At 54.9% G+C, this 23,183-nt stretch overlaps 1 protein-coding gene across 5 annotated transcripts in view; it reads left to right on the forward strand.

Annotated features, from left to right (window-relative positions):
- The window catches only part of PRDM11 (PR/SET domain 11), a 77,468-nt gene extending 62,269 nt beyond the window's left edge, over positions 1 to 15,199 (forward strand). For 4 of the 5 annotated variants that reach the window (XM_077114487.1, XM_077114484.1, XM_077114486.1 and 1 more), the window contains exons 6-8: positions 1,618 to 1,805; positions 5,623 to 6,249; positions 7,306 to 15,199. In XM_077114487.1, the coding sequence (XP_076970602.1) occupies positions 1,618 to 1,805; positions 5,623 to 6,249; positions 7,306 to 9,470 (2,980 nt within the window). In that variant the 3' untranslated portion in view covers positions 9,471 to 15,199. The remainder of the gene's footprint in view (positions 1 to 1,617; positions 1,806 to 5,622; positions 6,250 to 7,305) is intronic. The other variant, XM_077114489.1, reaches the window with a different exon arrangement.
- Positions 15,200 to 23,183: the final 7,984 nt, after the last annotated feature.

Raw genomic sequence — 23,183 nt, forward strand, 5'->3', positions numbered from 1 at the left:
AAGGCAATCCACCTTTAATGGGTAATCCCTGTGAAGACCTTGGTATGTGTCCTTTAAGAAGGTTGCCTAGGCTTGTTTTTAAAGCATCATCGGTGCCACATGTGAATAGCTTTCAGTATTATTTTTCTCGTCTTACACTGGATCGGGACCATGTTTTCCATGTCATAAAAGACTCTGGAAGACATTTGGCTGTGGATGAGCAGCATCCCATCACAGAGGCATGCCGTTGTTTAAGCATCTCTCTAGCATTAGACATTTTGATGTTTTTGCTATTTCTCCGTTATAAATAATGGCACAGTCAACGCTGCAGCATGCAGGCATTGCATACTGGGTGCACGTCTCACTGATCATGTTCCAATCGCCACTTCCTTTCCAAGGGTGGCGCTGGTTTAACTGCCCCATCAGTATAGAAGACAACTTCCTCAGCACCGTCCCCTGTGCAGAGGGCCACCAGTGATACAGGCTTCCATTTTATGTCGTTTCTCTTATTAGTGACTTCTTCATTATCCATTTGAATACATTTCTGTGAATTACTCTTTTTCCCAGCAGCCCAAAATACAAGTCTTTGGGCTACACCAGCCAGACAGACTTTGAGTTCTTCTCTGGCTTTTGAGACAAATCATAGCATGAGGAAAAGTTTACTTTGACTACTAATTTCCTAGATGCATGTGGCAAAGAACCCTGAAACACCAAATAATTTCTCCTCGCCTTTTTGATGTGTACACCTGAACTTCTCGGTGGCTGTCACATCACCTTTTGGAGGTGGGTGAGATGGCAGGTTGGGTGTTGGAAATGGTGTTTCAGGCACATTGGGTGAGGGCCATGGATTCTGAGGCTTTGACAGAACCGAAGTTCTGGGGTTGTCTGGGCATTGCCGAGTTGGTGCTTTACGTGCCCACCTAGAGGTCGGCAGTTTTAGTAGAAAAAGCAAAGACTTCATCTCTCCAGCTCCCTTTCATTAGCTGTGTGACCTTAGGTAAGTCACTCAGCCTCTCTGAGCCTCGATATCCTTATCTAAGAGTGATGTTTTTTTTAGATTAATTAGTGGTTCCCAATCTTTCCTCACCTCTTTTATTTACCTCCCTCCCAGGTCCCCATTGGACCTCCTATTCTGAAAGATTTCAATCTTGCATTTATTAATTGATCTCTGGAGCAGCCCTGTCACATGGGTTATTACTGCTAGGCTTTGTGAAATACTGGAAATAGTTCGAGGACTGCACCCCCTTACCTCCACCAGTGGCCTGCAGGGGTCTGGGGATCCCCATAATTAAAAGCTTGTGAAGACTGGACAAGATCATCCTTCAGTTGTCCAATCACCTGTATATGTGGTGTTGAGTTTTGTGTTCACTGTACCGTATGAAGCCAGCAGGGCAGGTACTGTCTCCAGCTGGAGAGTCGGAGAGGTCAGAGACTTGCTGGAGGTCCCACAGAACTGTGCCATCGTGACGGCGACCGGCTCTAGCTGTCGCCGTTTCCCTCAACAGGGCAGCTGTCTTGTTGGCTTTCGCGTGTCCCCATGAGCTTGTGGACTCCCGACTGCCGGGCACCGTGCCTGGGGCCCGGCTGGCATTCCCCAAGGGGGGCCCACGGCGTCTCACCTGTGCCCCTCGCCCCCAGGTACGTGGCCATCTCCCGGGAGGAGAGGGAGCAGAACCTGCTGGCCTTCCAGCACAGCGAGCGCATCTACTTCCGGGCGTGCCGCGACATCCGGCCCGGGGAGCAGCTGCGCGTCTGGTACAGCGAGGACTACATGAAGCGCCTGCACAGCGCCTCGCAGGAGACCATCCACCGCAACCTGGCCCGAGGTCAGTGCCGGGCTGGAGGTGAGGCCACGCCCGCAGCGCAGCCCTGGGGGAGGCTGGGTTTGAGTCTGTAGGAGCTTCCCGGTGGGAGATGCCATGCACCAGCGGGGGTTGGAGCTGGGGGAGCCAGGGGCCCGGTGTGGGCAGCAGCGGCCACCCACTCTGAAACGGACCCTGCAGTTCTCATCACGGACCATCGGGGTGTTGGTGAGAGACAAGTCCCCAGAGCTTAATCGAGATGGGTCCTGTTTCCCCAACCCAGGTTGGCGGAGAGAGGTTATAAACTGCTGCAGGCTCCGTAAGAATAGCAACCAGGGACAGCATTCACTGAGGGCTGTGTATGTGCCAAGCATCGTGCCAAGCAGGCTTCTGCCTGTCTGCACGTAATCATCACAGGACTGGCCCGGGGGTGTGCCGTGAGGGGTAGGTGGGGTACGGTAGACGATGCACTAGAACAGTGCCTACTGTGACCATATAAGTGGTTATCAACTTTTAATACCAGCAGCCCTCTTGTGGAACATTATCCCCACCTTACAAATGTAGGGACAGAGGCTGACAGACAGACAGACAGTGACTCACCAGGGTCGCATAGCTCGGGAGGGCAGAACTCGGTTTCTGACCCACGTCTTCTGACGTCAGAGTCCAAGCTCTGACTTACCCTGTCATACGGCGTCACAGACAAGGCGTAAACTGGTCTCTCCCCTCTTCCTCCTGGCGCCCTAGCTGTCCTGACAATAGGATATGAAAGGGCTCTCTGTTAGAAGGAGGTTGGAGGAGGTGGGAAGGTTGCACGGGGAGCTGGGGGCGAGGTGTGTCCATCCGGGCCCCATGTAAATGGGTCGCCTGATGGTGGTTTTAAATACTCCCCAGTCCTTAGCCCTTTGCCTCTTTCCTCTGCCTTGAGCCTGGCCAGGGCACGCTGGTGAGTCCAGGGCTTTCCCCAGTGGGTCACTCCTTGCACCAGAACTGCATTTTCAAGTACCGAGAGTCCATCTGGCCCCAGGAACCAAGACTGTACCCAAGCCCCACCGTATTCTGTTCCTGCCCAGCCTACCCCCTGGAAACCAGTCCTCATGTGGACCATGAGTAGAGAAAATGAAAAGAGGGTGGGAGTGACCATTAAACTTAAACTATCTTTAAACACAAAACAGAGCAAAGCAAATAGTGGCATTGAGTGCACAGCTGCTGCCGGACTTGGTAAAAGGTATCTTGTGTTTGGATGGGCAGTGAGAGCCAACAGACACCCTCATCTCTTGTCTTCTTTGGATCTGGGGCTTGGGGGTATGCTGATTTCACTTGGGAAGGCCTTTTCCACCATAAGCTTGCAGTGGTTCCATTTGAGCCCTGGAGATGCCTCTTGCAGAAATCTGATGCATAGTAGGTGCTTAGTAAATCTCTGTTGAATGGATGAAAGAAGGATTGAATGAAGACCTTCAAGAGGTCTCCAAAACAGTCATGCCACCAGAAGAAAAGGAAACCAAGAGAAGTCATATCTGAGGACACAGGTTTCATCCCTTGGCCATAAACTGCCTGAATTTTTCTGGATTTGTAATGTCTTTTTTTCCCCAGTATCTTCACTGAAGCACCTCAAGCTGCATCATCTTCAGAGTCCTGAGACCCAAGGGAAATGCTCAGAGAAGGGGTGAGCTTTCAGGGGTGGTTCAAAGGAGGCGTGGCAGACAGACTTGGAAGGACGTGCACCAAGACATGTGAAGATGCAGGAGGAAGGAGTGTCTATTCCTGGCCAGGCCGAGCAGTAGTGAACAGGAAGGAAATGGAAAGTCACCGCAGGGCAGGGCCAGAGCGGCGGGTGGACTTGGCCTGGAGGCCCTTGGGAGGGGTTGTGGGACTCAGTGGCCTTTGGGCATGGGTTTCTGTGGTCCGAGGCTTTGGCAGACGGTGGATACTTTGAATGGTGCCCTAGGTTGTGAGCCAGCCCTGCCCTGGAGGGTCTTGGACCTCAGACCCCTAAGGTCTCACGTGGGAATAAACTTTTTTGTAATGGGAAACTGGGGCCCTGATAAAGGCCAGACCATAAATGGTTAGTTCTTATTAAGTGGAGCCCAGAATTGCTTCCTGGAGAGACTGTAAGTTATTCCCTTGTGCCTGTCTTTTAAGAATTAGATTTATTCGATACTTGTGTTTAGAAAATTTATTTGATCTGCTTTGAGTCATTGATCAATCTTGAAGGCTTTTTTCCCTCCGTATTTCCTGGAGGCTTTGGAATCAATGTCATAATGCCAGAAGGCTGCTTTGCACATAGATTTTTCTGGAAGCCTTAAACCCAAAGAGGCCACCACTCATCCATCCTAAGAAATGTGAAAGACCTTGTCTTAGAACAGAGAGGCCTGAGGAATCCCTGGGGATTTGTGGACACCTGATGAGCTGGTGAGAGAGGGAAAGGGTGGTCCTTGGTGTTCAGAGATTCTGGATGAGCAAGTGTCATCGCTAAACTGAAGCCCTTCTCTCCACCTTTACCCTTTCTTCCCCTCAGCTGTGCAGCCTGCGAGCCGTCCCTCTTCGGGAACATTAGAGACGAGGTCACTCCTTCAGGATTGATGGGAGCCCTGAAAAGGGCCATGCTGATAGGTTACTCCTCTTCATGCTGCTGCCTGTAGGGAACCTGGCACCAAATGTGGCCAGGGCACAGCACCTCATGCCAGCTGTGGGAAGCCAGGACCTGGCCACAGCATGGAACATTCTAGATTGCTCAGAGAGGTCCCCTGGCCCCTGCACCCAGGCCTTTAGCCAACGTGGCTGTCAGAAGCCTGACTGCATCGTAATCGGGTGGAGTCATGCTCAGAATCATACCCCTCAGGTACCCACCCATGATCTTGGAGAGCTCCTTTGAGGGTCCCAAGCTCTTTGGGTCAGTCCCCCACCCCTGCCCCCACCAGGGAGCATTGGCATTTCTGTAGCAATTCATAAGCCAATGTGGGCTGCTTTAAAGAATCAGGCTAGAGAAGATTCTTGGGGAGCTCACAAAAGGCAGGCGACTTGCAGTCATTCACACCATAGAAAGAAGTAGACAATGAAATGTTTTTCGAATCGCCAGATCGGGGAGCACAGCTGTCTTTTGAGGATGCGTTGGGTCATGTGGCTCCCTTGGCCTGCATCTGACTGAGGTTTCCGTCTGGGAGCCCCGGGCAGCTGTAGGCATGCCTCGCCTCACTGCCCTCCCTCCTCAGTCACTGGCGGAACCATAGATTATGCTTTCTCACGTTTTCCTCATCTCCCGATTACCAGGAGAAATTGGAAAGGACAGTCACTGTAGGGTGGATTTTGCTCCAGTTGGGTACCTCTGGGGCAGTCAGGGAGGCAGAAAGAGCGGGGATCATGGTGTTTCACGTGTACCTTTTACCAAGTCGAAGCAGCCGTCTTCTGACCGTGAGGTCTTGGGGAGAGGCCTCGTGGGTGGGGGAACTTGATACTAATCTCCGAGGAGTGCCACCCCCACCCAGTGTGACCGGATGGGAGGCCGTCTTCCCGGGTTATAGGTGGGCAAGCCCCTTGGAGAGAACCTCCTCTGTCCACCCTCTAGAATTCTCTCCATGCTCCAGGGTAGAGCTTGTTGCGCAGGGCTCCGTTGCAGCCAGCTCTTTACATACAAGTTCTTTCTGCTTCTTTGGGGTCCTTGGACTCCAGCTGTGAGCTCCCATGAGTGAGCTGCCTCTCCCTTTGTATAGCGCCTGCCCCCCAAGGCCAGACCCAGAGGAGTGTGTCTGGTGACTTGCTAACAGGAGGCCCCGCTTTGTTTTCTGTTGGGTTTTTCCACTTTGGGGGTTTCCCCACTTCCTCACACCCTGGTTTTCCTTCCTAGGAGAGAAGAGACTGCAGAGGGAGAAGTCTGAGCAGGCTCTGGATAGCCCAGAAGACCTGAGGGGGCCCCTTCAGCTCCCCGTGTTGAGACAGGGCAAAAGCCCCTCCAAGCGTGGTTTTGACGAGGGGGACACGCACCCCCACCCCAAGAAGAAGAAGATCGACCTCATTTTCAAGGACGTGCTGGAGGCCTCGCTCGAGTCGGCCCGGGTGGAAGCCCGCCAGCTGGCACTCAGCACCTCGCTGCTCATCAGGAAGGTCCCCAGGTACCAGGATGACACCTACAGCCGGCGAGCGGCAGCCGCGCCCCACGGCATGCAGGACGTGGGCTGGACCCAGGGGGCGGGGGCCTGGAGGAGCCCCCAGGGCGCCCCCAAGGAGCTGGGTCCGGCGGAGGACGAAGAAGAGGAGCCTTCCTCCTTCAAGGCAGATAGCCCCGCCGAGGCCTCCCTGGCATCTGACCCTCATGAGCTGCCCACCACCTCCTTCTGCCCCAACTGCATCCGCCTGAAGAAGAAGGTCCGGGAACTGCAAGCGGAACTGGACATGCTTAAGTCGGGGAAGCTTCCCGAGCCCCCCGTCCTGCCACCCCAGGTACTGGAGCTCCCCGAGTTCTCAGACCCTGCAGGTAAGTTGTTCTGGATGAGAGCATTGTCAGAGGGCAGAGCGCGTGGCGGGCAGCGGCAGTGGCTGAGACAGAGTCACCCCAGGGGAGACCTGAGGCTGTAACACAGAAGGTCAGCGTCGGCCACAGCCCCAGGTGCCTCGGCCAGGCCGGCCCGCAGCCCGGCGCATGCTTCACGGGTTGCCATTGTATCCTCCTGGTCAATAAAGGAAGTTGCGCTGCAGGCGGGGTGTGTGCTGTGTTCTTGAGCCGTTGCCTTTGATGGTTCTGGTGCTTCCTTATGCCATGGCTTCTGGCCCCAACCGTCTCGCTCCCTAGTGCTGAGCAGTGGGCAGGCGGGGCCTCATGTTTCCCCACACTCCATCCAGGAGCCCTGCCTAGTTCTCTGCTCTGTCCCCGTGCCCTGTGCCCCTGCCTGAGGTTTAGAAGAGTTGGTATACGGAGGCTGCAGAGCATGCATCTGCATGCTTTTACCCTTTCCTGTCGGCTGCCCGGATTATTATAGAGTCGGTTGACAACCAGGGAGGTTTTTTGATGCACATCTGCAGCATCTCGTCCTCACCACATCCCACAGCTCAGAGCGAGGCGGCTCAGATGTTCAGAGCACACAGTGCACTCAACTGCATTTTGATCCTGAAAACACCAGGTCAAAGCTGCCTCCCCTCTCCCCAGGCAGCCTCCCCAACCACAGTGACGAGGCCCGGGTGTTCCCTGTCTGACTTCTGAAGTTGGATGTGCTCTGTTCTCCCCATCGGACCGCCTCTCCTAGCTTGTGCCACCCAGCTGGGACTGAAAGTTTCACTTCCCTGCACACCCCCTCGTGTGGGCAAGGGCCGGCGGCCTGGCGCAGGTGGGCCACTGTGCACTGCCCATGGAGAGGAGGGGCCACCTGAGGAAGGAAGGAAGCTCAGAACTAAATTCTAGGTTGGGGTTCAACCCGCCCTGGGAGCTGGCTGCGTGGCCTCTGCTGCCCGGCCGGGGCTTCACGGTCAGTGGAGGAGAGTCTGCTGTTGTTTGTCCCCAGCCGGCGTCAATGTCTCTTTCCCACTTGTTTTGCAGCCTCGGAGAGCGTGGTCTCCGGCCCCGCCATCATGGAGGACGACGACCAGGAGGTCGACTCGGCGGACGAGTCCGTCTCCAACGACATGCTGACCGCGGCTGACGAGCCCTCCAAGATGTCCTCGGCGACCGGCCGCCGCATCCGGCGCTTCAAGCAGGAGTGGCTGAAGAAGTTCTGGTTCCTGCGGTACTCCCCGACACTGAACGAGATGTGGTGCCACGTCTGCCGCCAGTACACCGTGCAGTCGTCGCGGACGTCCGCCTTCATCGTGGGCTCCAAGCAGTTCAAGATCCACACCATCAAGCTGCACAGCCAGAGCAACCTGCACAAGAAGTGCCTGCAGCTGTACAAGCTGCGCATGCACCCGGAGAAGACGGAGGAGATGTGCCGCAACATGACGCTGCTCTTCAACGCCGCCTACCACCTGGCCCTCGAGGGCCGGCCCTACCTGGACTTCCGGCCCCTGGCCGAGCTGCTGAGGAAGTGCGAGCTCAAGGTGGTGGACCAGTACATGAACGAGGGCGACTGCCAGGTCCTCGTCCACCACATCGCACGGGCGCTGCGCGAGGACCTGGCGGAGCGCGTCCGCCAGTCGCCGTGCCTCAGCGTCATCCTGGACGGGCAGAGCGACGACCTGCTGGCCGACACGGTGGCCATCTACGTCCAGTACACCAGCAGCGATGGGCCCCCGGCCACAGAGTTCCTGTCGCTGCAGGAGCTGGGCTTCTCCAGCACCGAGAGCTACCTGCAGGCGCTCGACCGGGCCTTCTCCGCCCTGGGGCTCCGGCTGCAGGACGAGAGGCCCACCGTGGGCCTGGGCATCGACGGCGCCCACGTCACGGCCAGCCTCCGCGCCAGCATGTGCATGACCATCCGCAAGACGCTGCCCTGGCTGCTGTGCCTGCCCTTCATGGTGCACCGGCCGCACCTGGAGATCCTGGACGCCATCAGCGGGAAGGAGCTGCCCTGCCTGGAGGAGCTGGAGAACAACCTGAAGCAGCTGCTGAGCTTCTACCGCTACTCGCCGCGCCTGCTGTGCGAGCTGCGCTGCACAGCCGCCACGCTCTGCGAGGAGACCGAGTTCCTTGGCGACATCCGGGCCGTGCGCTGGGTCATCGGCGAGCAGGGCGTGCTCAACGCCCTCATCAAGGACTACCTGGAGGTGGTGGCCCACCTGAAGGACATCAGCAGCCAGACCCAACGGGCGGACGCCGCGGCCGTCGCCCTGGCCCTGCTGCAGTTCCTCACGGACTACCAGTCCGTCAAGCTCATCCACTTCCTGCTGGACGTGACGGCCGTGCTCTCCCGCCTGGCCTACGTCTTCCAGGGCGAGCACCTGCTGGTGTCCCAGGTGGACGACAAGGTCGAGGAGGCCATCCAGGAGGTCAGCCGGCTGGCCGACTCCCCCGGGGAGTACCTGCAGGAGTTCGAGGAGAACTTCCGGGAGAGCTTCAACGGGATTGCCGTGAAGAACCTCAGGGTGGCCGAGGCCAAGTTCCAGTCAGTCAGGGAGAAGATCTGCCAGAAGACGCAGGTCATCCTGGCGCAGAGGTTCGACTCCCGCAGCCGGGTCTTCGTGAAGGCCTGCCAGGTGTTCGACCTGGCCACCTGGCCCCGCAGCAGCGAGGAGCTCCTGAGCTACGGCAAGGAGGACGTGGTTCAGCTCTTCGATCACCTGGAGGCCATCCCCACCTTCTCCCGGGATGTCTGCCGGGAGGGGCTGGACCCCCGGGGCAGCCTGCTGACGGAGTGGCGGGAACTCAAGGCTGACTACTACACCAAAAGCGGCTTCAGAGACCTGGTCGGCCACATCTGCAAGTACAGGCAGAGGTTTCCCCTGCTGAGCAAGATGGCGCAGGTGCTGAAGGTGCTGCCCACGTCCGCCGCGTGCTGCGAGAAGGGCCGCAGCGCCCTGCAGCGCGTGCGCAGGAACCACCGCTCCCGCCTGACGCTCGAGCAGCTCAGCGACCTCCTGACGATTGCGGTCAATGGGCCCCCCATCGCCAACTTCGATGCCAAGCGCGCCCTGGACAGCTGGTTCGAGGAGAAGTCCGGCGGCAGCTACACGCTGTCCGCCGAGGTCCTCGGCAGGATGTCCGTGCTGGAGCAGAAGCCCGCGCTGCAGGCCACGGACCACACGTCCGAGTTCTACCCGGACATTTAGGGGGCTGGCTCCGCAGAGTCCACCAAGCTGTCGAATATTTTTTTAATCTATACTCATAAGCTTTGATATATTATATAAATATATATTATATATATATATATATATATATATATAAACCCACACTGAAAAATTTTAAAAGCCGCGGTGACGCGTCCACCGGAAGCTCCTGGGAGCCTCCAGAAAGGAATGATGTTGGAAACTGACTCTTGTCTACAAAATTCGGCAGCGGCGACCTACCGTGGCAACTCGTTTTCACTCCCAGAAGCAGGCGGGGCCGCGGTGTTCCCCCCGGCAGTCCGCCAACGGCATAAGCTAGCACGTCGGGTCTCTCTCATCACCCTTAGGTGACTCCCTCTGTTCACGTTGTCCTGGGGATTTGCGGGACGTTGGGTTAGGGTCCGGGTTTAGGCTCTTGCCTTCCCTTCTCCCGCCTGGCTTTGCGGTGGGCACCCTGGTCCGGCCGAATCAGAGCTCTGGTGTCGGGCAGGGTGGGTCGGTTTCGCTGGACCGGGGTGTTGGTCTCTCCCCCTCCCCCACCTGACTTTAGCTGGAGGGATTTTGAGTCATTTCCCGATGAGGGTTCCTTTGCTCTCTTAGGAACACAAGTCGCGGTCCAACTGTGGCACCGTCACTCCCCACCTCTGTCGCCGCTCCCACCGCCGGGACTCCGAGTCCCTCCTCTCAGCATCCCGGGTGTTAGAAGTTCCCTGTTAAAGGGAAGGCAGCCTTGCCTTACAACCGATCTTGAAATCCTGGGGAAGGGGGAAAGGGTGAGCGTTTTGCATTCCTCTTTCTGCATGGTGGAGGAGAACACAAAATAATTCCATTCGGATCTAGGGCTAGTAGGGAGATGGAGAGCCAAAAAGTCCAGACCCCAGTAGGGCAGTGAGTTCTGGCTAAAAGAGAAAAAAGGTAAATGAAAAGTATATATTTGATTTACATGACTTATTTATATTCTGTCTTTATAATCATATAATAGGGTGGGGGTATTTTTTCCTGTAATAATCAAGAAATACCTGCTATAGTTCAGTAGCAGGAGCTGACAATGCAAGATATGCCCTGGGTTATGCATAACTCAAAAGAGAGTCTCTCCAGAGAGTCAGTCTTTCTTTGGCAACAAGTCTGATAACCTGCTCTCCCGTCTGGGAGAAGGTCGTGGGAAATTGGGTAATGGATCTATGCCTGTGAACACTTCCTCTTTTGAACAGGGTAGAGAAAAGGAAGAAGCAAGAGGTAAGACAGGACTCTCAAGGCATCAGCCTACATACACTCACACACACACACACACACACACACACACACACACACAGAACCACAGTATAAGCTTTAGAAATAGCCACTTGCCCACTCCCTGGGGCAAGCAGCGGTTTAAGCTAGAGGAGTCCGATCAGTGCTCTTTCGGTCCTTCACTACCGGTATACCTCGCAAGGGAGCTAAAAAATGTGCGTGAGCTGTAGAGAACCTCTGTCCGTGTTGCTGCATCTGATGGGTGCATGTTTTACGTGCAGAGGTCCTGTGGCGTGGGCGCGGGTCGTGTTTGGGGGACGGAGGGAGATCTGAATTGTATGTGGGCCATTCTGCTGCCAGCCACCCCCTCCACTGGCGGAGGGCCGGCCCAGGGCGGTTCTGGCCACAGGTGAGGTCCCCGCGCTCTCCACCTGCGCAGCTCCCACGTCATGGAACCGTGGTGGCTCCCTTCCTCCTTGGCTTGTCGTGTCTCAGAGGCCGCGCGCCACCACTGAGAATCATTGTGGAAACGTCATCAACACTGAATGTCACCTCCCTTCTTGTCCTGCCAGTACCTTCCGCCCCCAACAAACCTCTCCCCCCACTCCCGTGGTCTTGGTGCTAAGATAACTTTAGAATCATTGCTGCTAGTCAATAGCTTTCATTATATGAATATATATATATATATACATTATATATTATTTTTTTGAAACTTTTTTGTTTGTTTTCAACAGTGATGTAGCATGTTAAAAAAAAAAACAACAAAAATACTGGTATCCTCCAGTTGTCCCACTGCCAGGCCTCCTATGCTGCCTTCTTTGACAGATCAATGCACCCTGCCTGGTGGCATTCGCCCACCTGCCCCGGCTGCACACACTTTCCCACCCTCGTCCCCCGAACAAGGAGAAAGAATGGGCAACCAAAGGCCCGCAGCCCTTTCCCGGTGCTTGGCAATCCTGGGCCCCGATCCCCTCCCCACTCCGAGCGGATGCCTAAGCCCCCCAACCAGGCCGAGCGTGACCGTGGCTGCAGGCACCGGTTCCCACCTGGCCCTGCTCGGCACGCGCGCCCCAGCCGCCTAGTCTGTGGGAGCCTTTGCCAGGCATCGCGGAGCCCAAGAGAGGGGTCGGGCGGGGGAGGCTGGCGAGCGGCGCCTGGGCGGGGCGAAGCAGTAGTCTGGGGCCTGTTCCAGCCAGCAGTTGCCTTACACCGTCTCCGGCCCCCCTCTGCTCCTCCCACCTCTGCCAGGGGTCAGCCCCTGGACCCCTCATTTGAAAACCAGGACAAGAGATCACTAGAATCTGCAGACTGTTTCCTCTCAAGGGGCCAGAGCCAAAATGAGCTCAAATCTTTATCTAGAGGTAAAGAAAAAAAGTCCTTGGGGTATGTCCGTTGTCTCCCAGGGAGGCCGGGAGCAGGTGGCCGGCCTCTGGGTCTGAGGGAACGAGCTGCTTCTAGCAGCGTGTGCGGCTCTCAGGGGGCCTAGAGGCTCACTGGGGGCTCCTCTGAGCTCTAGGCGATCTTGACTTCGGCCGAATTCAGCCAGGCCTGGAGAGTGGCAGGTGGCCTTCCAGTGGGCAGCTGGGGTGCTGGCCACTGCGGTTTTTGCAGTGTCTTTTCTCATCCTGGATGCTCCTCGGGAGGCTAGGTGCTTCTCTCGTGTGAATTCTGCTTGTGTTAGCCGTGGTTTCTCTCATGGGTGGGTCCCACTCTTCTTCTTCCTTGAGAGCTCTTGGGCTGACAGGACCCTTGGGATCAAACCCAGGGAACCCCGTGCTTGGCCGGCCCGTCTTCCCTTTGATGGGAATAAAAGGCCGTATACAGGCAGACCTTCCTTCCAGAATGCGGCTGCTGCAGGCAGAGCCCTGGCTTCGGAATGGCCACCAGAGCTAGCTCAGAGTGAAATGTTTGGGTCCCTGGGGTGGAGACCTGCCCTCGTGGGCTAGCCAGGGAATGGTCAGCGATGTTGTTTGGGCTCACGGAGGGGGTAGGAAGTGAGTTCACCTTCTCGGCCCAGGCTCTTGGCCAGGACTGTCAAGCAGATACATTGCAGAACCTGGGGGCCAGAAACACTTGGGATTAAAACTATCTGTGCTTCCTTGATGAAGGGGAGAAACAAAAGACACATTGCCATCTGGTTTCTGTGTAACGTGAGGACACCCAGCCCTGGCTACAACTCTTCCCATTTCAGAATCTTCAGATTCGCCTGCCTGGGTGGAGAGGAGAGTTCAGGCATCAGAAACACCAGCGGTTTTTTGTTTGGTTGTTTAACTGACTCCTGCTGACATTCCGTAGTGTCCGGCAGACCCCTTGTTTCCCCACCGTGGCTTGGGAATGAGAGCAGGCTGAGCTCCAGGACCCATGGCTGGGTCTCGTGCTGGGCCCATGCAACTCTGGCAGTGGGGGTCTCTGACCCCAGCCCCTGCCACGTGTCCATGTTGAGTTGTTCTGCTGATCCCTACCCCTGCCATTTCATCAGGGGCAAGGGCCTTGGGACTCTGTAAGGTGACATTGGATATTTTCCATTACCTTGGAGATGATGCCAAGAAGAAGAAAATAGGGACAGACATGTGGAAGGCTGGAATGATCTAGGGACTGGGATGGGTCAGAGGCTCGGCCCGGCCTGGGCCCTGGGCGGGCGTCATTTTCGCTGCTCGCCTGAAGTCTAAGGGGATCGGGAGGCAGCCCGAGAGGCTGAAATCTAGCTTCTGTCTTCTAGACTCCCCCCCTGCTCAGTCCTCCCCACTCCCCTGGGAACAGGAGTTCTAGATCTGGACCTGGTTTTGGGTTGATGCCCGAACAGAGGACTTCGTCCAGGCTTCTCCTTGGGGCAGACTCCGAGTTTGGGCAGGAGATGGCAGGGCTGTGGGCCAGGCCAGGACGGCGGGTGCGAGGAGGCCAGCTCAGAGGGCAGGTGGGCCGGGACAGCCCGACCCCGAACTCCGGGGGGTGGGGGGCGCTGGGGGGCTGGGGCTGCGTCCTGGGTTCCAGCCTCGGCAGGGAAGGGTCTGTCGAGCACACCGCCCGCTTGGAGGGATGCCCTTCTCGCACTCTCCGCCAGGGTGCTTCAGCTGTGAGAGTCTAAGGAGCCTCCGAGGCGATCTTTCCCCCTTAGCCTGAGGGGAAGAAAGTGCCCTTCTGGGAGGAAAATGGTACGGCCCACCCCCTCCGAGTGGTACTTCCTCCCCGCCTCGCCCTCGAGTGGTTTCGCCTGGAAATACCTATGCAATCAGTCTCCCCAGAGCGAGGCTTGGAGGCAGGGCCCGTGCAGTGTATGAAACAGATGCTACAGCATATATGTTGTATATATGGACATATATAGTACGTATACACACAGAGTAAGAGATTAAATCACGTCTATATATCTATAAATAATATCCTATATATTTATACATTTCTATGTTTTAAATAGATATAAAAATAGAGTCTATAGAGAGCTGGGAGAGCAGCGGGATGGGCGGCTGCTGCACTGTGCAAAGGGGGGGGAGGCTGAGCCTTCGCCGGGGGAGGCGTGGAAGCTGGGTGGGCAGGGTGTGCTGTGAGTGGGGTCTCCCGCGCAGTGGGGGTGCACCGACTCCCCTCTCCGGGAGGCCCAGTCCCGCCTCCCCGTGCACTTTCTCTCCTTCCTGCAGGCCTGGTCTGAGGTTGGAAGGAGATGCTCACCCCCTGAGCTCCAGCTTAAGTGCCCCCTGCGTCCCCCGGCGAGTCTGCACCCAGGTGGTAACTGCTGCTTGGCCACAGGGCCTGGTGGACAGACCCCTTCACAACCCCCCAGCCCCCCGGGAATTAGCAGCATTGGCGCAACAGGAAAAGTGCCCACTGGCTGCAGAGTGGCCCGGGATGGATGCCGCCCCAGCCCCCCTTGCTGCTTCTGCTGCCCCCTCAAGGCACCATCCAAGACAGCCGTCCTGGCCTCCCTGACCCATCAACACCGTCTCCCAGCGGGGCGAGGGGCAGGGGCAGCCTGAGCCACACAGGGGCTTTCTGGCCGGAGCGGGGGACACCGGCTAACAAGAAAGCGTGGGACAGTCACATCCGCACACTCACAAATCCAGTGGCGCCTCGAGTTCAGACGCGGGGCTGGACCCAGACAACTTTGCACAGCTGCTGCCGCCGGCCGGCCTCAGGATGACGCTTTTCCCTCCCACGGGGAGGCCCTGTGACCCCCCAGCCCGGAACAGGCAGCTCTGGTTCAAGTACACTGTCGGGTCCTTGGAGGGGTACCTGCCTCGGCCGCCCCGAGCCCTGCCCACGGTGGCCCGGGAGGTGAGTGGGGAAGCTACAGGGCAGCAGTCAGCACCCCGGGCAGTCAGGAGCCCGTTCACTCCGGTCTCCCTCTGCCGCTTCCTTCCCCTGAAGGTGGGAGGTGGGGTCTGCTGGGGCCGAGGTGATGGCCAGAGGCCCCCTGCAGCCTTGTCTCCAGTCCAGCCCCTGCCCTGTGGCCCCGCGCAGGCGCCCTTCCCGTGCCCAGGCCGCGTCTCCTCGGCCCTCCCCTCTCGCCACCCCACTGCGTACCTCAGTCTTGGGCAGAGCCCCCTCGACGGCTCTGCCGGTGCCCACCTCCCGGCCCCCGCCGGCCTCGCGCCCGCCGCCCGCTCCCGAGGGTCGGCCATGGATGGGCCCGCGGCCAGGGGGTGGGCAGCCCGGGCAGCAACCCGCAACACACCGTACCTCAGAGAGAGACGCCCCTGCGGGCCAGACGGCGGCCGGTCCCCTCGGTGCAGAGGGGCAGGCGGCCGGTGACAGCAGTGCTCGCGGGGACACCGGGCGGACCGGGCGCTCGGCCCTCAGGTGCCTCCCGGGAGAAGCAGCAGTTTGATGAGGTCTTTGGTGGCCCCTTTCTCTCTCCTTCTCTCCGTCCCCACGCTGCTGAACCATTTTATTTCAGTCACCAAGGAAACCTAACGTGGGGGTGGGGGGAACACTTAGGAGTCTATTTCCACATGCATAGTACTATGTTAATACTTTCTTTCTGAGAAAAAATTAAAACGAGCTCTCGACGTTGTTACTTTGCAGACTGGGTTTTATGGCTCCTGTGTGGCGGGGCCTGGAACACTGGACACAAATAGAGCTATGTTGGTTATCCTAGTATGTGCGAGACATTTCCCTCTATCCTATTAGCCTTGTCATGTAAGAAGGTTGTTAATAAAAGCATTTAAATTTATTCGCCGTGGTCGGGTGTCTGCCTCCTCGCCTCTCTCCCAGCCCTGTCCTGGGGGGCGACTCAGAAGGGGTCAGCTAGGAAGGGACTCTGAAAGGTGATGACAGCAGCTGCCTCCCTCTCCCCTTCAGAGGCTGCCCCCAGCCACGGGCCGAAGGAGGTGCGGCCAGAACCACTGAAAACAACCGTCTGCCCTCAAGAGCTGTTGCAGCTCAACTGTGGTTCAAACCCCCCTCCAGCCGCCCTCTGCAGAGCCCCCCAGCCCGGAGGGGAGGGGCCTCAGTGTCCTCTAGTGGCCATGGTGCAGGGTGGGGCATTGCTGTTTTGCCCAAGTTATTTTAGGAAGAAGATGGGCATAAATTCATTGCAGACATACACAGTGTGTGCGCTGATGAGATGCTAAGTCCTTCCTCTCAGCATCGTGCCCTCAGCTGAGCTCCCTCGAGTCGCCGTCCCTGGCTGAGTCCCTGCCTACCCCGTGTCCACCTTTCCCCTCCCAGCCCCTCACGTCCCACTGAAGTGGCCACTCGGGGGCTTCCCATTGCAAAAGCTGCCCCTCGGTCCCCGTGGAAAGTTCTGGTTTCCTTCCCAGCAGAGGGGCCTAGCTGTCCCTCACTTCTCACCAGGCAAGGGGAAGTGTGGCCAAACACCTGCCCCGCCATTGCCCAGCCATCCCCATGTGCCCACTTCTGACCACGTGTGCAGCCGCGTCTGCAATGTGTGGCTGACCTCACGGGGGAGCCAAGGTGGGGAAGGTCCCATCTGCACCACAGTGGGGCCTGGAGAGTGCGGCAGGGGCCAAGATCTCTTCTGTCCTCTTCCCTCCCTCTTCTCTCCAGCCTCTCCTCAGCGTCCCTCCCCAGAGTTCAGAGAACAAGTGGAGGGATGTTCACCGTGGAGCCAAAACCCAATGGACTGGGGAGCTACCAGAAGCTCTGAAGAGCTGCCATGCCACAGTTTCTGGAACCATCTCTTTAAGTTCACAGATCCAGCCATGGCTTCCTCACTGATTCAAACCCTCAGTGGCTCCCCATTGCCCTCAGGATTCAATCCAAACCCGAGTCATGACCCATTAGCCCCACACGGGCCAACCCCTGCCCGTCTCCCAGCCTTGCCGTGCGCCCCCACCCTGCCCTGTGCTCTGTCGTGCTGGCTTCCTCTCGGTCCCCCAGACTCACCAAACTCGTTTCTAACTCAGCATCTTCCAGTACCCTGCGCCCTCTGCCTGGAACCACTGCCCCTGAGATGGGACACGACTGAGCTCTTCTCACCTCTTAGGTCACAGCGGAAATGCCACCTGCTCATAGCCGTCTCCTCTGACCACGCTCTCTAAATAGCCACCGTGCTTTATCCCCCTGATTGCTGCCTTCAGAACACTGCAACTGTGTAGCTGTTGTGTGTGTGTGTGTGTGTCATTGTCTCATGTCTGTTTTTCCCTTCTAGATTGTCATACCCACCAGGGCAAAAGTGGAGACTTTTTAATACCACTGAAGGCAATACCTGTCACATAGTTTGATATTTGTTGAGTGAATGAACTTAAGCAGGGCCAGACAAACGTGCAATCCCAGCCATGCCGTGCTGGTCACAGGTGAAGTCCTGCAGACAGGTAGCCTGTCTTTGGATCTATTTCCTCGCTTGACCAGGATGACCCTGCACCTGACCTCTGGCTACATCCCGCCTTGACCCAGTCCTTCTACCCAAAGCTGGAGGTCGCCTCTCGGGTACTTTCTTGAGTTACCCTCCGTGCCAACTTGCCCCTTGGAGAATGTCCCACCCCATCCAGCAGGTGTCCCCTGATTTCGCTATGGAAGGAAATTTCCATCCTCTTCCAGTTTGTTGGGATCCCTGGAGTCCATAGCTCCAGGTAGCACCGGGAAGCTGCTGCATATATGTCTGAGTTCCGTTTCTGCGAAAGACCTTTGGCCACTGGCTGTGCCCCAGCCTGTACCTTATGAGGAGCTGCCTGCACCCTTAGCACAGACAGCCTCCTACCTGCAAGGTGGCGTGGGCACCCCTGCCCGAACTGGGCGCCACCTTTCCCTTCTCAGCCCAGAGACAGATCCTCAGGGCAGCTCTGCTTCCAACAGGTCATCTCTCCTGGCCTCGAGATGACTGCAGAGAGGTTTAGTCGGCTTGTTTACTTGTATTTGGCTTAAGAAGCAGGTTTCTCTTTACTTTTTTCTGGTTTGAGCGCCTGGCTTTCTAGAGCAAGATTTCTATCACCACGCACTTGCCAACAGGCTGCCCTGGAATGCCAAGGAGTGTTAGGAAATGGGACAGGAGACCAAGTCCCTGGTCGCTGCATTGAGAGGCCACTCTTGTCTGAGGACAAGCCACCACAAGGCTCCGATCACAAGGTGGCTGCCACTGGAATGGTTTCCATGGCAACAGCTGGCTTCCAGTGCCAAGACCAGCGTCTTCGCATCCACCGCCCAGGTGGCACTACATCTCTGGGGGCGAGCTGCTGCGGTCCCCCCTGTGCTGGCTCACGTGGGGGAGATGAGGGAAGGCAGCGCAGGGAAGGACTCCGGCACTCACACCAAGAAAATGTCACACCCCCCAAATCCATCCACAACCACGTCCCATGGCTCCGTCCTTCCCAGGTATCTGCCCTGGGAGGGAGACGGAAAAGATGCAGGGTTTGGAGCTCCTGGGATGGTGGTGTTTCCAGTGAACCCCACCCCCCCAAAAAAAACCTCCTGGATGGGAAGTGACCACCAGCCCCATCGGCATTAGGCAAATGAGAGCCTCAGGAGACACTACGGGTTGTCTGGGGAGGGGGTGGCAGAGGGACTGCGGGAAGGAGTGGGGTCAGGAGGGAAGGTGCCCATCTCCACGGGTTTGGTTTGCTTTACACACGAGACAAGAGGCTGAAGTTATCTGTGGAAAGCAGATCACTGCCAGTGTAGAGCATAGAACCACAAACTGCTAAAGCCGTGAGGGGCTGCAATGGTCGTTTGGCCCAAATTCATTCCACAGCTGTGCGCACCGAGGCCCAGAGGCACGCGGCTTGCCCAGGGTTATTAATGTGTCCGGCGACGAAGCCAAGCGGGCCCAGGTTCTCGGCTCCTAGTGCCGGGCTCTAGGCATGATTCCGTTTTACCTGGAAGAGGAGCGGGCATTCGAGCACGGCCCGGGGAAGCCCGGTATGAAGTGACTCGTGAACTCCTCTTTCATTCCGCTTCAATACAAATCCAGACTCTTAAATATTAGTTCTGGGCACCAGTGGATCATGCTTATCATAGTTACCTGTGAAACGTATCCACCCTAATTTTCCGTTCTGTGGGGTAAGCCCCATTTATCCTATTTTATTATGAAATTTAAATTATGAACGGGTTTGGAAAGTGAAGATATCCAGTGGCTTTCTTTATGGATCATTTACTCTTGTTAAGGAACTTTCACTTTCATGCCCTGAGGCCTGGCTGATTTTCTACTGACTTCAAAATTCAGGCCATGCCCTTCCCTGGAGATGGACTCTCCCTCCAGAGACCAGGGCTGCAGTGGCCCCCGAGAGACCACAGACATCATGTCCCGGCCACCACCTACAGCACAGGGCTGCCACTGGCGCTAGTCCTGACTCTACCACTGAAGGTAGTGTTGGGGGTGTGGAGGGTTGTTAGGGAAAGAAGAGTCTCTGATTCCCACTTATTTGTTTTTCTCACAAATGAAGTCAGTGAAGTCAGAACCTCGAAGACACCTTGGCCAGCCCTGCCTCCCTAATTGCATGTAGCCCTTTACTTCAGGGTTCAAGCAAGGCCATCAGGGTGGCACAGAGGTACCTGCATTTACACACACACGTGCACACACACACACACACACACACACACACACCATACTCTATGATCCAGCATTTCCACTCACTCCCAGATTTATATCCTGGAGAAACTTGGGCGCATATACAAGAAAGCATAGCAGCCTTTCTTGTAACAGCAAAGAAAAAAGAGAGAAACATCCAGATGTAAACCAACAGGAGAATGGGGTTGTGGCATATCCTACAATGGAATATTATGAACTCAATGAACTAAAGCTACATATGTCTCCATGGATGAAGCTCTCACAATTTCAAGGTTTAAGAAAAATATGTAGGGCGGGCCACGGTGTCTCTCTCACCTGCCATGCCGGAGACCTGGGTTCGAGTCCCAGTGCCTGCCCATGCAAAAAAACGAACAAACAAAAAACCATAAAGAAAAATATGTGGTATTACCAAATAAAAATTTTGAATACTTAAGAGTGTTCTCGAGTGCTGAGGGTTTATATCTACATGTTGCCAAAAGTATAAGGAAATGCCGGGGGTGATAAACCCCAAATCAAGGTGGGCATCTTTCAAGTGAGGGGCACCGAGCAGACATCAACTGTATTCATCAACTTTTATTAAACTTGGCAAAGGTTCTTGAGAGTTTATTAAATTATTTTATCTGCATTTTTATGTTTAAAATAATAAGTAAAAAAGACAAAAAAGAAAACACCAGCCAGCTGACCCTGATGGGCATTATTTATTTACCACTGCAAGGATTTTGCTCCAAAGTGAGACAGACACACCCACAGTGTCTCATGCATCTTGTTGTGCTTTGGTTTATGATACAAAACAAACACACGCTTAGCATCTGATAACAGGAAACACAAGAAGCAGAAACAAATCACAAGGACTACGCTTCTCTTTTGGTGGCCCTCCCCCCAGTTTGGTTTAGTCAATAGCAGCTTCCCACATCCAGAAGAAACTGTTCTCCTCTGCCCCTTCTCTGCATAGTGTCATCTGGGGTGATTTGTCATTCAGCCCACATCAAAAGTCATCCTTCAAATTGAAATGGACAGACGTGTGCAAAGCCTTGATCAATAGACACTCAACAAGCATATCAGTGTGATGCAAGAAGTTGAGTCAAATGAATGAGATGGACTCCTCATTCTCTGTCCCCACAGCTGTCACTAGCAGAGACCCAGACCACCTTTTGTGCAATGCCCCATCTCAGATGATGTCTCACTTAATTTTCACCCCTGCTTCATACCTTTCTTTGACAATGCTCCCTGACAAAGTACAAGGTATTCCTTTCAGAAATGACCAGATGCCCTCCACAGACACGATTATTCTACTAGCAAATGTGTTTGGTACAAGGTAAGTTGATGCATACTGAAGTTTTTTTTATTTGGCAGCCTGACATTGAAAATTCACCAAGATGGCATTCTGGGAAAAGAATGGTAATTATATTTCCTTCTTTTGTTAATTACATTTATGTGGGGAGCTATGAGCTTTCGTTAGGCAGACAATAATACTCAACGTCGTGAATTTCTGAGTCAATTGCTGAGTAGTCTGATGCCATTAACACTGAGAAGTCAGATATGTCTCTAATTTTTATGCCATTTGCCCTTCTTTTTTTCTATCTACTCCCCCATTCATCCTCCATTCATTAATTCAGTCAACAAATATCGAGTGCCCATGAGCCAGCTCTACTCTAGGTGTTTGAAGAACACCACTGAACACAATAGACAAAAATTCCTACCACCCCTCTCTCATTTCTGTATATCCCTGCTAAGTGAGGCATAGCTGATACCTAAGATATTCCATGGTGGAGTTTGACTCCCATCAAGGCCAACTGTCAGTGTGGATTCTGGAAGACTAGACCTTGGCGATCCAAAGAAAGAATAACAGAACAATGAGAGAAGGAGCATGGAGGGAATTGATGTTCTAGAATCAGGGGCCCTGCCCAGCCCACCACAAATGTCCTTTGGTGTGGCTCTAAGGCAGGTGCATAGGTTTATAAGAATGTGGAACAGATGTTCCCTGATTTTAAATCTAGAATCCAGACTTTTCTGAAGTGGGGCAGCAGGTAATCAGCTCATACAGGGAATAGTTGTGGTCTACCTGTCGCTGTGAAGACTTTTCATGGACTTAAATCATCAGCACATTGATTGCATCCATGGCTGATTCCATCTACGAACAACTGAGGGGAGTGTCTCCTGCAATGAGAGATGCCTAATCTAATCAGTTGAAGTCTTTAGAGGAGAAGTCAGAAGAGAGAACCTCCCTCTCCACTTCAGCCAGCCAGCCTCTCCTGGAGAATTCATCCAAGACCTTCATCGGAGTTGCCAGCTTGTAGCCTGTCCTATGGAATTTGGACTCAAGCATCCCCACAGTTGCATGAGGCACTTCCATAAAACCTCATATTTACAGATATCTCCTGTTGGGTCTGTTCCCCTAGAGAACCCTACTACAGATGAGTTGAAGTTATTTCTCACACTTTTTTTATTTCTGTATGGAAGGAAAAACAATGACTAACAGTTATAAGGTCCCTGTTTAGATTCTCAGGGAGAAGAAATGAAGTATATATATAGCCCCCAGGCATCTTGTCGAGGAATTCTCTTACACCAGGAGACTGGAGCAGCATCCAGAGGCCCAGAGTTTGGGTGATAGTATTGAGGAGTCCTAACGTGGGATCTCTGGAAATGCCTGGATTGGTTCTGGCTTTTTTGGCGCATTCTCAGCTACCAGCCTGAAGTGAAAGACAATCACCTCGCTTAAAGATGATCCTCTGCACGCCTCAAAGCCTGCATTCACTTGTTTGTTTCCAGCCAGGGAGAGCTCACAGCTTCTTTGCTTATCATCCCACATCATCAGCTCTAGTTTAGAGATGGCCAAACTGAGATTCTGAAAGGCAGCGACCACAGCACAACTTGGGAGTCTGATGCAGGGGTGAGTATTCTACCCACTCAGCAAGGCTTTTACTTTAGATTTCATTAATAACATGGACATCTATTTGGAATAACAAGGCAGAATTCAATACACAGCTGCTGGTTATTTACCAATTAAAGTGATACGTCCAGAAAATTGAGGGAGGGAGGCACATTAACAAAAGGCCTCTTTTTCTTTTTAAACTGATCTTCCTTCTCCATCTTGATGCAGCCAGATCTAGCAGAATAAATTAGCAGGGGCCCCAGACTGAGTCCCCCTCAGTGGCTGGGCTGCTGAGAAGCGATGGCTGCACCGTAGAGGCTCACGCCGTGGGGCTGGCAGACCTGACAACAAAGAGCTCAGAATTCAGCCCGGTGCCCGGCGGTGCACTCCCCCAACACCTTGTCAGGGGGGGTCTCCCAGGTGTGGTATAAACTGACTTTGAGATGAGACAATAAAGTAATTCAACAAAAAGCACAGAACTCAGGGCAAGAGCAGAATCCAAAAAGTACAAATTAAAAATCTAAGCATTCAAATACGTTAAAATAAATAAATAAATAAAGCCACAGAGCCCCCCCCGCCCCCACATTTCATTCTGAGGAACAAGGGATGTGGGGGTGGAACAGGGCACCCCAGGGGGCAGGGCCCCGTCAAGGGCTAT

This window comes from Tamandua tetradactyla, chromosome 8 (genome assembly GCF_023851605.1).
Source record: "Tamandua tetradactyla isolate mTamTet1 chromosome 8, mTamTet1.pri, whole genome shotgun sequence".
In the NCBI taxonomy this organism is placed as follows: domain Eukaryota; kingdom Metazoa; phylum Chordata; class Mammalia; order Pilosa; family Myrmecophagidae; genus Tamandua; species Tamandua tetradactyla.